The following is a 14,747-nucleotide window of genomic DNA, read 5'->3' on the forward strand; positions in this document are numbered from 1 at the left end:
GGGTGGAAACTAATCAAGGAGAGAAGCAACCTAGAACTAAGGAGAAATTTCCTGACAGTGAGAATAATTAATCAGTGGAACAGCTTGCCTTCAGAAATTGTGGGTGCTTCCCACAACTTGTATGGAGGGTTTTAAGAAGAGACTGGATACCCAATTGTCTGAAATGGTATAGTTCAGGGGTGTCAAACTCAAGGCCCGGGGGCTGGATCCAGCCCATGGAATGCTTAGATATGGCCCGTGGGGCTGCTCTGGAAACAGTGAAGGACCGTCCTGCAGTGCAGTGCCGTTTAAGCTGGCAGAGAGCTTGGGCCCCCACAGAAACCCCCAACACGAGTAGTGTTGAGGTGGCCATGCCCACCCTGGCCATGCCCACCTGGCCCTCCAAGGACAGACACAAGCCTGATGTGGCTCTCAATGAAATCAAGTTTGACACCCCTGGTATAGTGTTTCTTCTCTGAGCAGGGGCTAGGACAAGAAGACCTCAAAGCAGGTTGAAATCCAGCAGGTTCTGACAGGTTCTGGAGAACTGGTAGCGGAAATATTTAGCAGTTCCGAGAACCGATAGTGGAAATTTTGAGTTCGGAGAACCAGCAAATACCACCTTTGGCTGGCCCCAGTGTGTGGTGGGAATGGAGATTTTGCAATATCCTTCCCCCAGGAGTGGGGAGGGAATGGAGAGTTTGAAGTATCTTTCTCCTGCCACACCCACCAAGCCACGCCCACTAAACCACACCATACCCACCAAGCCACCAAGCCACGCCCACAGAACCAGTAGTAAAAAAAATTGGATTTCACCACTGCCTCAAATGTCCCTTCCAGCTTTGTTATTCTGTTAATATGTGTTATGTATGAAAACGGCGTTGGTGATTGTAGAGAAAGCAACAATTCAGTGACAATCCCTCATACTGTGCCTATTTCATCCCCATTCCCAGGTCCTTGAAGAGATGTTGACAGTTTCAGGAACACAGAATGGATTGATAAATTCAATAGAATGCTTTTTAAAATAGATATAGAAGGACTCAATTATTTTCTTTTTTCTTTAAAAATACCTTTTGTTAAGATTGCACAAACTAAACAAAATATCAGAATAAAAAAGAACCATGCAATACAAAAAAAAAACAATAAAGAAAAAAAATTAAACAAATTAAAACCAAAATATAGGTGAAAAGATTTCACTAACATTTAAAGACCCTAACAGAACTTAACAAATTTTAATACTAAACATTTAATATGTAAAACAAATAAACATCACTAGTTTACAAAACTTTTACATATTACTAAAATTATAATATTATATCACAAAATCTATACCAAAGAGGAATGTATTGCTTCAAACATTGATTAGTTAAAAATACTGCCTTTTCTAAGTTGGACAAAGCCACATTTCTCAAAGCCAATTTTTATTGTCTTGAGTAATATCACTTTTCCACTGTCTCAATATATATATATATATATATATATATATTTCCATCCACCATGCCCAGAATAACCAGAATTCTTCATAGACAGTAAGATTCCAGAGTTTTGGAATATAATTCTACATCACATTAACATCTTTAACATTTAGAGATTTCCCCATGAATCTACTTACAAACGTGGAAATATTATTCCAGATGATTACCATTAGTTCAGAAGATCAAATCGGATGGGCCAATGAACTTTTACATTTCCAGGGAAAATATAGTAGGGAAAATCTAATACTCATCCTTTTGAATACAGTAATGTTTTTGGGGGGTGATGGTGCAGGGGTGAGATGGGGAAGTTGTCAACTTAAAATACAGTTTTTATTAATCAATTTTAGTATCAAATTTGACATTGGGTGGGTGTTAATATTTTTAAAAGCTTGCTGCCATTGATGGAGCATTTTCAGAGATTCTAATTCTTCAGTCTAAGTTTGATATATCCCTGTAATACCAACTTTAAAAATGTTCTTAAGATATATTGTGAGTCAGGCCTTTAGATCTATGAATTCATATTCTTCTACCATGCACATAGAGATCAAGATCAATGAATGGGTCTGTTGAGACATTCCTAAACAAAATATCCAATGAATGCATGACTAATCCATGCTGAATTTATTTGAAATTAATTGGAAGCAGAACTCTGTAGTTAGATATAGTGCTAAAGAGCTGGGAGGATCTGCAACATGCATTATGTTTCAAGTTGTAAATGTAAAATTGCCAGGACATCTAAATAAACCTTTTCCTGATATAATTCTGAAATAGTAGAGCTTCTACTTAACATTCTGCCTCTTTGGACTCATGTCACCAGTTAATCTTAACTTTGAGACCTGAAGACCCGTAGCTTTGAGACCTGAATGCTGCCACCTGAGACTTAAAAACAGTTGAAAATAACAATTTGGTTACACAGGTGTCCAACATTTGGACTTGCCTGGGCCACACCAAGTGAAGTGGAATTGTCTTGGGCCACATATAAAGTATATAATATAATTAATGTATATAAATAAAAGAGAAGCGTGGTAGCCTAGTGGTAAAGAGTCACATCTCCCACTCGGAAGACTGAGAGCTTAATTCTAGGTAGTGGCAGATGTTTCTTTCCTAGGGCACAAAGAAAAAAAGTATCTGCTGTGAACTCCACGTGGTGTCAGGAAGGGCATCTGGTCAGAAAATGCTCAGCTTTATCCAGTCACCCTGACTCTACCCTGAATTAAGGAATCACAGTATTGTAGAAAGGGAGTTATTAATGTATATCAATAACAAAACTTTCTCAAATGTTTTATAAATCTTGTGGGGCCTCATTACTAGCTGTCCAGGGCCACAAGCAGATTGAATACATCTGTTCTAGACTATGACCTTAATGTTGTATAAGTCACATTTGCCAGTGTTATAGCATCAAATTGCTACTTGGGCATATAATATATTCTTTGGATAATAGGAGCTGTTTTCAGGTAGCATCAGGCTAGACACCCCCCCCCACCCCCCGGAATAATAATAGTCCATTTTGTTTTAAAGCCCATTCAGATACAATTGCCAAATTATTACATTACTGTGTTTCCTCTGATTTTCTTTCATAGCAAAAGCAGCATTATCTTGCTACAAAAATAGACCCTCTCTTCAAATAATAAAATAGAATCTGATGATTAAGAAACCAGACAAAAACAGCTAAAAGATTTTTCAGCCATGGATCCCACATTTATGGTCAACGCAAAACAAAAATGAAGTCCAGGAGTTCAGGGATGAAACTTTTAATTGAAATTAGTAATATATTTATTGTGTGGAACTTAATTCCTGTTAAACTCTGCTCTGTAGAAGAATTCGGATCATAGAGAAAGCACTGCTTGACAATAACCAGCTTATTATACAAACATGTTGCTTTGGCAGTTCAAATGGGCCATAGCATGGAACCTGCCAGGAGACAAGCCAGAGTTTCTGGCTCAGATATTAGAGTAAATATGCAAGAGATGTTAACTAAGCTTGATGGATGAAAAAGTGAAGCTGGCTGAAAAAGTGAAGCAGGATTGATCAAGCAAAGCACACCATCACATAATAATCAAGGAGTCATTACAGTTTGGGTTTACTGTGACATTGTAGTGCAGCCTATAAGAGTCAAGTTTCATTCAGTATCCATGGAGAATCACAAAAGATTCTAAAATATCCTGGTGAAGAACCCATCCTAGATGATCTATTGATAATCAATAGTTTAAGAGACAAAAAGGAAGGAACTGAGCAATCTACTTGTACCTGATATCTGCAGGCCTGTCAGTACAATAATAGAGAGAAAGAGAGAGAGAGAGAGAGAGAGAGAGAGAGAGAGAGAGAGAGAGAGAGAGAGAGAGAGAGACAGGCCAGTGTAGTGGTGAAGGTGCTGGCCGAGAAACCAGGAGACTGTGAGTTCTAGTCCCGTTGCAGGCATAAAAACTCACCTGAGTGACTTTGGGCCAGTCATTCTACATCAGCCCAATCTATTTCACAGAGGTGTGAGGGGAAAACGGAAGAAGATTGGGTATATTTTCTGCCTTGAGTTACTTATAAAGTCATAAAGGTGGCATAAAAAATGTGATAGAATAGAGTAGAGTAGAGTAGAGTAGAGTAGAGTAGAGTAGAGTAGAGTAGAGTAGAGTAGAGTAGAGTAGAAATAGAATAGAATAGAATAGAATAGAATAGAATAGAATAGAATAGAATAGAATAGAATAGAATAGAATAGAATAGAATAGAATAGAATAGAAACAGCAGAACTAAAATGCTGTTTACAGGGACTCTGCGACAAGCCTTCTCTGAGATGGCCTTTTAGGGAATGGCTTTTACCTCATCATCCATTCTTCCTCCTCCATCCTGGCATCCAGAGACTCAGCTCTTCAGGACACATTTAGGCATATGTTTAGCCTACCGTCACAGTTGGCAATGTCACTGTGCATAGATGGATGATGGTAATTTATACACAACATGTTTTTAACCCTATGTTTTGGCATTTTGTCAGCTGTTCAGAACCAATGGGAATTTAATGGCATAGAAGCTTTAGTATTTTTTTTTTTAAATTAACCTATTTAAATGTTTCCATGATTAAGAAGGAAATGTAGTACTATTACACATGGAGTACTTTCTTCCAAAATTCATACCATATAGTTCCCTGCAAAAGGAAAACAAAATCTCTTTAAATGACAGCAGGAATGATTCATTATTTGTCTGCCCAGAGAAACAGAAACTGGAATGACCCTTAATTGGAAAAAAAGGAACTTATAGTTGGAGGAACTTCGTGACATTCTTTCAAACTGGAAAGCCAGCAAAGCATGCATGCAAATCCACAGTCCTTTCCTATCCATATTTGCTTTGAAGTAAATTCCATCCAGGCCAGAAGGGCTTATATCTAGATACAATGGAATACATTTGTATACACCACGGGTGGGTTCTACTTACCTTTACTACCGGTTCGCAACAGGATCGCATGCGCAGATCGCTGATGACGACATCCGGGGTGGTGGGCGGGGCCTCCTGCTGGTTTTACTACTGGTTCTTGCGAACCAGTCCGAACCGGGGTCAACCCACCACTGATATACACCCTAGTGCATTATACTTTCTGAAAATGATTTGTCAGTGATGATACTGATTATGAATAAAGGATGCTGTGCTGGTTGTTCTACATCGGTTAAGCAGTAAAACCAGATATGGTTGCTTTAATAAACAGATGGTACGTGTCTGGAAAGTGTTTAGGTGTTTTTTAAGGTCAAAGGCTGAATATTTATTCAGTAATACAAATAGGGAGAAATATGTTTGGAAGCTGCAGACTCCATTAGAACTCTTAAATATATTAATTCATGTCAGCTGCCCCTAACCTGATGTCCTACAGATGTGGTGAGATTATAGTCCTCACAATCCTGGGAACTGGAATCTCAAAAATGTCTAAGAGAGGATATATATGTTCTCCCATACATATGTCTGTCTGCTTGCCTGCCTGCCTGTGTATGCAGGTTTGATTTTAGCATTCTCCCTAAAAGAAAAGGTATGTGCTCAAAGAAAAACAGGAGATAATTAGAAATATTTTACCTAATGGTTCATGCTACCTAGAAGATTTTCTACTATGTGAAATAAAGACATAAATGCAAAATATTGAGGTTAAATGTAGTCTTAAAAGCCCAGTGCACAGTAAATAGATACAGTACACTCAAGTTTATTTTCTTTCCCACCTTACATTTTTCTATCCCATTTCAGCACAAGTGCATTAATGCATTTTTAACGAGTCTGCATTAAAACGTATGTGCTTTTGATGCACATGTTATAGTAATTATTTTTCTGTCTGTGTTTTTCCTTAATACATTGCTGTTTGGCATGATTTCTCCCAAGTGTGCAGATTTCAGCAGACTTTACCCTTATACATTTCTGCATGCATTTTTTAAACTTGCATTTTGAATTTTTTTAAAAAAATCACATAAATACCTGTATTTAAATAAGTTTAAGTGTTTAAAGTATGGATTTAGTTAGTTTGCATTAAAATCTGAACCAAGTGAACTTCTGTGCCATCCGAAATAAAACCCAATTAGTTAAATTTATTCCCAGTTACGTTGCTCAGTAGGAATAGGCGACAAATGCTTTTCTAGATATCGATGGACTGCAGCTCAACTTTTTAGATTTTTTTCCCTGCCTGTCTTTGTTTCATTCAGAGTTATGATTTTGATGCCAAATCTCTTCCCAAAACGACTTCCACCTAAGAATAGCAATAGCACCTAGACTTATGTACCGTTTCACAGTGCGTTACAGCCCTCTCTAAGTGGTTTACAGAGTCAGCCTATTGCCCCCAACAATCTGGGTCCTCATTTTACCGACTTCAGGAGGATGGATGGCTGAGTCAACTTTGAGCCTGGTGAGATTTGAACTGCCAAACTTCTGGCAGCCGGTGATCAGCAGAAGTAGCCTGCAGCACTCTAACCACTGTGCCACCGTGGCTCTTGGATGTCTGTTTTTTCCATCATGTCAGTGCCTTGCAGTCAACCAGTCATAGATAGACAGAGGAGGTTAGCATCTCTCTTCTAGAGGATTAAGTAATACTGGTAAAAAGCTGATTTTAGGAACATAAAATAAGCCAAATGTTTTATATTCCATATTTGTATACTTGCACTACAGCAGCAATTAAAACTGAAACAATCTGTATATGCCTAATGACGGTGTATTAGATCTGGAGGCCTGGAAGCTGGTGACTCTAGTATGATTAGCCCAATGGCTATCTGGCTACTCTAAGTATTCTGTGACTTTAGCCACTGTCCTATTCCAAGGTTTTGGGATAAGGATGGGATTCAGGAGAGCGAGGATGTTTCTTTCCTCCTCAGGAGTCTCGGTTGACATTCTTCAGAGAAGCAAGAAGGACTGGACCAGCATATGATTCAGAGTTTGCCTAAAGGGCCTCTGTCCAGAGAATTAGTAAGATGAAGTTGGCAGTGAATGGACAAAGTAGCCACACCATTGTCTTGTTTCTTTTCAGTGGTTAGTTCTCTAGTCACATCTTTTCTCTCATTCACTGTCCCTCTCTCTCTCTCTCTCTATTGTCCAGAGTATTTTTTTCTGTTCAAATCTCAGCAGTCTATGCTTCTGAAATCAGTCTGTTGCCTTTTTAAAAATTAAAATCCTTGATTCTTTGTTTGCTCAACACACACACACACACACACACCAAATTTAATAGCACAAACACATTGTGTTTGTCCTTTCACTGTGGACTTCCAAAATGGCTTAAACTTGGTAAAATATTATTCCTGGATAAGGTGGATTTGCTCAGTGCCAGGGGTGGGCTTCAAAAATTTTAGCAAGAGGTTCTCTGCCTGATTTCTGGGTGGGCGTGGCCATGGTGGGCATGGCCTAGTTGGCCTCCTGCACCATGGAGGGGGGGCATTTTTGCCCTCCCCAGGCTCCGGAGGCTTTCCTTGAGCTTCCGGGAGGACGAAAAGGGCCTCCCCAAGCTCTGGTGGCCGGGCCCATTTCCAGCCTTCCCAAACTTCCGGTAGGCCCATTTTTTGTCCTCCCCGAGCCTCTGCGTGCGCCCTGCGCTTATCTGCATCCAAAATGGGCTGTGTGGGGACTCATGGGAGGGGCAGGGTGGGATGGGCGGGGCCAGCCAGGAGTGGGATTTGAGGGTTCTTTGAACTGCACAGAATCTTAGCTAGAAGTTCTCCCGAATCCCTGCAAACTCCCAGCAGCCCACCCCTGTTAACTGCCCTCGACAGGCTGTTGGTGTGTGTGTTTTGGGGGGTGGGGGAGGCTTCTTCCCTTTCCAGAACAGGTCATAGCAACATAACCAGTGGCTTAAATAGTCATCTGTGGTGAACAATCTCACGAGTCAGTCCGAAACTCAATAGATGGGTCACAGAAAGAGAATAGGTAGGATGGCCTTGACAAAGTATAGACACTAGCTTTCAAATGTTAAATATGCTTGGCTTATAAGATATGGCTTTACAGACATGATCACCAGTGCTTGGAAATTATTTATGTTAATTAATTATTTCATTTTGCTTCCATTTTTCTAGGTAGAGGACTAAAGGTAAGCTTAATTATTGTTATTTAGTCTATCTATCTATCTATCTATCTATCTATCTATCTATCTATCTATCTATCATCTTCACATTGGAAGTAGTTGGAGAGCAATAATATTTCAAGAACTTCAAGGTTCCAGAAATAGTCTTCCTCTCATAAACTGATTAACATTAGAAAGACAAGGTTGTTACCATGGTTTCTAAAGTTTCCAGACTCTCTGACTTGAAATAAATAACAGAGAATACTTAGATATGGGAAGAAAGTACGGAAAAAACAATGAAATGACAGATGTGGATTTAGGTGGAGCACTATTGCCGCTTGAGGCATATGGGATAAAGAATGCATAAATGATTCTTTAGCATATCATAAACTGATCTGAATGGGAAGAAACTTGACGTATCTTTCTGCTACCTGGAGAATGAAAAGCCAATTCAATGTATTTATTTATTGAAGAAATACCAGTAAGTAAGTAAATAAGTAAGTAAGTAAATAGAAAAAAAAAGAACAATAGTGATTATACAAGGAAGGAAGGAAGGAAGGAAGGAAGGAAGGAAGGAAGGAAGGAAGGAAGGAAGGAAGGAAAACTGATTTTTAAATTGCCTAAGAATAAGTCTGGTGCTTGAATGGTATAAAAGCAAGTACCTGGTGACTAAACATGGCAATATGAGTAAAATGACAGGTTTTCCAATGGCTTTTCAGCTAAAATGAAACAATATCTGAGAAGGCCTTTTCTACCCAGTCATCAATCAGTGTCTGGAAAAAGGCTATTGATGAAAATTTATTCAGGTATTTAGGCCCTTAGTCACGGAAGTACTAACTATATCAATAAATATTCTTGTGAACAGGGGGAAAAAAGACATTTTTTTAGGGTGTGTACTTTCCTCTCTAAGCGGATTGTTGGATTCTGTTTTAAGGCGGGGGAGACAGAAAGCAGAACACCGGAATACGTTTATCTCATTTCGCAAGCCAGCTCTGTCTGCTCTGAAATCTTGGATCTTAAATTAGGAAATTACATTTCACGGCTAAGTGGGCCTAGCATGTGCCTTTAATGCTGAATTTTTTTTGTAGCAATCAGGGAAGACTTTCCACAATCATGTCAATTTATGCTTCATTGTGAAATGTGAAAAAGTGGAAAAACTATTTCTCGGTGCTTTTTTTAAAATATTATTTTCCTCAGATAAATTTTGTCTTTTTTACCTTATAGGGTCAAAAAGGAGAACCTGGAGTAGTACCAGTGGTAAGTTAGTGTATGTGTGTGTGTCTGTGTCCGGATGTGTGTTATTTTACTCTTTACTGACAAGCATTTTATAGAATGTAATTTTAAAAAACTGTTATTCGTTTGGGAAGCAGTTAGGATATTTTTTTTTAACTGTATAATTCTTGGTTCTTTAGGGGAAAAATATCTGTACTCTCTATAGATATTAGAATACAGTAGAATATAAATATTTTTTTATCTGTCAACTTTGAGGAACAGATTCTACTCATGGTTATTTCCATATGCCATGGGTGTCCAACTCAAGGCTCGTGGCCCGGTTTAGATGTGGCCCACAGGGCCTTCCTGAAAACAGCGAAGGACCTTCCCGCGGTGCCTTTGCCAGTGAAAATGAAGCTTGAGAGGGCCACCCTCCCTGCCCCACCACCCCTGAGGTCAAACCCTGATGCGGTCCTCAATGAAATCGAGTTTGACACCCCTGCCAAATGCCATGCAAACTGTAGCACATAGCAGAATTTCTCTTGTTTCCCCCCTCTGCAAGTAGTCCTCGACTTATGACCACAATTGAGCCCAAATGTTCTGTTGCTAAACGAGACAGTTGTTAAGTGAGTTTTGCCCCATCTTATGACCTTTCTTGCCAGGGTTGTTAAGTGAATCACTGTAGTTGTTAAGTTAGTAAAACGGTTGTTAAATGAATCTGGCTTCCCCATTGACTTTGCTTGCCAGAAGGTCACAAAATTACATGACCCTGGGACACTGTAACCGTCAGAAATATGAGTCAATTGCCAAGTGGCTGAATTCTGATCACATAACCATGAGGATGCTGCAACTGTTGTAAGTGTGAAAAATGGTTGTCAGTCACTTCTTTTCAGTGCCTTTATAAGCTTGAACGGTCACTAAATGAATTGTTGTAAACTGAGGACTACTGTATTCATTTATTTAAAATATTTATATAGCCATCCATCTTATATTGAACTCTGGGAGGTTCCCAATCAACAATTAAAACATTAATAATAAAACAACATAATAAATATATCTATTAATACTAAACATTAAAAACCTGGCACCAGTATGATTCTTTCTCTTCTATGGGAATCTTTCTCTTAAGTGGATGGAACCATCAAAGCAAGATTTTAGTAACTGGACCTAATTACTTACTAGCATTTGGCACAAATAGTATGTGACAATTATGGGAGCTGTCTTTCTACCCAAACCAAGAAATACCCTGTTTCTTGGTTTGGGTAGAATAAGACATCCCCTGATAATAAGCCCAATTGGGCTTTTGAGTGCAAGCACTAAAATACCCTCCCTGAAAATAAGCCCTCCCGAAAAATAAACCCTCCCCGCAAATATTTAAACGCATGCACAGCCAGTCCCCGCCATTTCCTCTGGATAGGGTTGGGGAGACAGAGCTGGAAATCAGGTAAGATTGCAAGAGGAGCCCCGTCTTGTTCCACGTGCCCCAAAATAATAAGACCTCCCTGAAAATAAGGCCAAGCACTTATTTCGGGGTTCAAAAATATATAAGACAGGTTCTTATTTTCGAGGAAACATGGTATCTCCAAATAAGACTGACAAAGATCAATTGCTCGATCTCTTCCTCTTCCTCTTTTCCCTTCTATAGCCATACCTGTAATGCAGTGATAAGAACTCTATACATTAGTTTACATCTGATAGCACCACAGATACCTATATTGGTATTGTGAGGCTAGCTGTTCTTTTTTCTCCCTTTATCTAATGGAATAATTGTCTGCTACAGAGGAAATAGGAAAGGCAAATATCTCAGATTTCCTGCTGCGTGCTGTCTCTTGATGGATACAAGTTTTGTATGATTTATCCATTCCCAAATAAGGTTGAGCCTCCATATAAACAGTTTAATCATTTTTTATTGCATTTGCACATAATGCAGGCTCTTGAGACAGGGTCCAATTGACAGCCACTAGTTTGTTTGGGTTTCGATGTTTTATTCAATGGAAATGCAATGGGGCTTCTCCACAATTTGTTTCTGGTAAGCATTTTGCTGGGGAAAAAAAAAAAAACCAGAACAAAACAAAAAAGATTACTGTATATCCTACAGTGGATTATGATGATGTACTCCCACATATTTAACTATTTGATTCATTGTTCTTGCATACCCCTTTCCCAAATAGAGCTGTTTTTTTAAAAAATAAACAGTCTTTTCTTCTCTTGTTTTCCCCACAACAATAACCCTGTGAGTTTGATTAGGCTGAGAGAAAGGGACTGGCCCAAAGTCATCCAGCTGTTTTCATGCTTAAGCCAAGACTAGAACTCACAGTCTACCAGTACCTTAACCCCCATTCTCCTCTCCTCTCCTCTCCTCTCCTCTCCTCTCCTCTCCTCTCCTCTCCCCTCTCCTCCTCTCCCCTATCCTATCCTATCCTATCCTATCCTATCCTATCCTATCCTATCCTATCCTATCCTCCCCCTCTTCCTTCCCTTCAAATCAATTACAGATTTACGTAATTATTTCTGTATTGTTTACAATACTGATACTGCATAGTTAGGAGGGTTTGCCCTCATTCTTACCATTTGTGCTCCCCTTATGGGACAGAATGATTGGTATGAGATGTTATCAATTTCATATTCTGTAGTACCAGATAGATGGGAAGGGGGGGATGGGTGGATAAAGAAGGTAGAGATTTGAAATAAAGAACTCCACATTGTTTGTTTTTTTAAAAAAAAAATCCTCTCCTTTGTATAGAGCCCTCATATTCCAGAATTGGTTGCCCCTTGCTGAAATTATAGGAAGAAGCTACAGTTCTTATTTGTTTCATAACTGTATCCCAGATGACACATGTTCAGATGTCTTTTCAGCACATTGTCTGCTGCTTATATTTTGGCCCTTAAAATGCTTTCATCTTTTTCCCCCCCAAAGTAATCTACACAAAAATGTGCTTGAAACAATTCAGGATACTGACAGTACACTAAAGGTCAGAGATAGAATGAGTCTCAGGATGGATTGAGAAATGCCAGGATCAACAGGCTGAGAATTTGCCAGAGCCCATGGCTTTGTGTGGAGTGAAAGGGGATTGCTAATCCATAACATTTGACCTTCCTTATTTTTATTACAATTGCTTATTCACCTCTTTTTGCTAATCAAGTGAGTAATGAAAGAAACAAATGATTTTTTTTTTAAAAAAAACTGATCTTGGCTTTTTATTTGGTGCCAACTTCTTCTGTTCTGGTGCTTTCCAGAAGTGTGAAAGGATTCTTCTTGGTTCCCAGAATCCCAAGTGATTTGACCATTGGGGGTTTTAGGATTATAGGAGTTGAAGTATAGCACTATATTGGGAAATTGGTGTAGTGTAGGACTTTAAAAAAAACCAAAAACCCAGCAAGCACATAAACAGCAGAAACACTGAAGAGGAAGCCTCCCTTGAAAGCATTTTGAAGGCATGAAACTGACAGTGATGCACAACTTTGTTTATCTTCATTATCTGCATATGTTTGAGTAAAGAGCTTATGAAACAGAACAATAGATGCTAAATAAATAGACAAATAAAGTCTAGCAATTGTCCATATCAAAGGTTTTACATTTCTCTTTCCCTTTTCTTTCCTTAATAGAAATTAGGAATGAGAAAAAGATGATATGCTTGCCACAGTCATTACTATGTCCTATTAACACTTATGTTTATTTTTTTTAAAAAATAGGTTACGGGTATACGAGGACGGCCGGGACAATCTGTAAGTATCATTCCTGGTATTCTTTGTAGAAGTGTGAATAGTTTCTTAATATTTTTAGGAAATAGTGATCACTTTTAATGATCGCTTAACTTTTTTTAGCACTATGGGAAAGGAAGTATTGTGGAGGGATGGGGAATCCCTGCAGGATTATTGCCATTACTTAATGCTGAATATATGGCTTTGGGAGAAACTGTACATTAAAATCCAGCTATGTGAAGATAGATATGGATTTCTTTATCAATGACTTTGCCAAATGGCAAATTCTAGGGTACCTTATTGCCTTGCATAGTATGGGCTGCCTTGCTGGGATCCTTCCAATCATTTTTATGGACTGAGAGTAAGATTCTGAAGTTCTTTTTTTCACTCCATATAACAGGGAAATATTAGCTAATGTGTTTGTTGTTATCAATTTCCTTGTTAGTTCCTTAATAACTCCCAGAGGCTCAGTAGTTCTTATCACACAATTTAAAAACTACTGTGACAATGTACAGGTAGTCATCCACTTACAAATACAATTGGAACGTGAATTTGCTCACTAAGCAATGCAGTCATTAAATGAGTTATCACATAACCAGATTTGATGTTATGTCCATTTTTACTGCAGTTATTAAGGGAATCATCTGGTCATTAAGTGAATCACATAGTCATTAAGCAGATCTGGGTCTCCCATTGACTTTGCTTGTTGGAAGCCAGCTGGAAAGGTTGCAGATCATGATCACTTGACTGCAAGATATTGCAGTTACTGTAAATCAAGCTGGTTGCCAAGTGCCCTATTTGCTATCATGTGACAAGGGTGGTGCAACAGTCATAACTTTGGGCATGAGTTGCGAGTCACTTTTTCCCAAGGCCATCGTACTTTATCAAGTACGCAACAAAATGTATGCATTTATTTTTTAATTTCAAATGTGTGATATTGTCATCATTTTATTAAATGTCTGTAATTATTTTAATAATTGATTTAGGGACCTCCAGGTTCACAAGGACCAAGAGGAGCTCGAGGACCCAAAGGAAGACCGGTGAGTTGGAAAGCATTCTTCCAAGAACAATTTAATAGCACTTAGCAATAGCACATAGATTTATATACCACTTCACTGTGCTTTTACAGCCCTCTCTAAGCAGTTTACAGAGTCAGCCTATTGCCCCCAACAATCTGGATCCTCATTTTTCCCACCTCAGAAGGATGGAAGGCTGAGTCAACTTTGAGCTGGTGAGAATCGAATTGTCGAACTGCAGGCAGCTGGCACTCAGCAGAAATAGCCTGCAGTTCGGCATTCTAACCACTGAGCCATCACGGCTCTCTATTGATAGGAATAGATTGCTCTTCCTTCCCCAGATGCCCGAGATGAAATGTTTTTGTGTCAGAGCTACCTAGGTTTGGCTTCTGTTTGAGAAACAAGATGATTGAAGTTCAGTTGCATTCTATAATGTTTGTCTCCTAAATATAAATGTGTGTTAGCTTCAGGAAAACATCATAAAAACTCATAGCAATAGCCCTTAGGTTTATATACCTCCCCATAGTGCTTTATAGCCCTCTCCAAGTGGTTTACAATGTCAGCATATTGTTCCCAACAACCAAAAATGAGTCAACCTTGAGCCGGTCAGGATCGAACTCTTGGCAGTGGGCAGAATTATAGTAAATGCACTGTAATAATTGTAAATGCACTGCTCTTAGCAGACTCTAAGAGTTGTACCTGGAAGTCTTTCAGCTTCTAGCTCCTTCCAAATCTCTCTCTTGTACTCTGCGATTCATTTTTATCTCCCAGACTTTGCATTCTTTCACATACAATGAGTCATATACTAAACAGTTCTGAACTTCTGACATTCCATGGATGACTAAAAAAAAAAAATCAACCTCT

The 14,747-nt window shown here is 38.9% G+C and overlaps 1 protein-coding gene across 3 annotated transcripts in view; it reads left to right on the forward strand.

The window, feature by feature from the left end:
* Positions 1-14,747, forward strand: part of COL5A2 (collagen type V alpha 2 chain) — a 181,874-nt gene that overhangs the window by 85,719 nt on the left and 81,408 nt on the right. For all 3 annotated transcript variants that reach the window (XM_070938023.1, XM_070938874.1, XM_070939503.1), the window contains exons 3-6: positions 7,967-7,980; positions 9,178-9,210; positions 12,859-12,891; positions 13,854-13,907. In XM_070938023.1, coding sequence (XP_070794124.1) covers positions 7,967-7,980; positions 9,178-9,210; positions 12,859-12,891; positions 13,854-13,907 — 134 coding nt within the window. The remainder of the gene's footprint in view (positions 1-7,966; positions 7,981-9,177; positions 9,211-12,858; positions 12,892-13,853; positions 13,908-14,747) is intronic.

This window comes from Pituophis catenifer, unplaced genomic scaffold (assembly GCF_029215685.1).
Source record: "Pituophis catenifer annectens isolate HBS135680 unplaced genomic scaffold, rPitCat1.0.hap2 SCAF_1, whole genome shotgun sequence".
Classification (NCBI taxonomy): Eukaryota; Metazoa; Chordata; class Lepidosauria; order Squamata; family Colubridae; genus Pituophis; species Pituophis catenifer.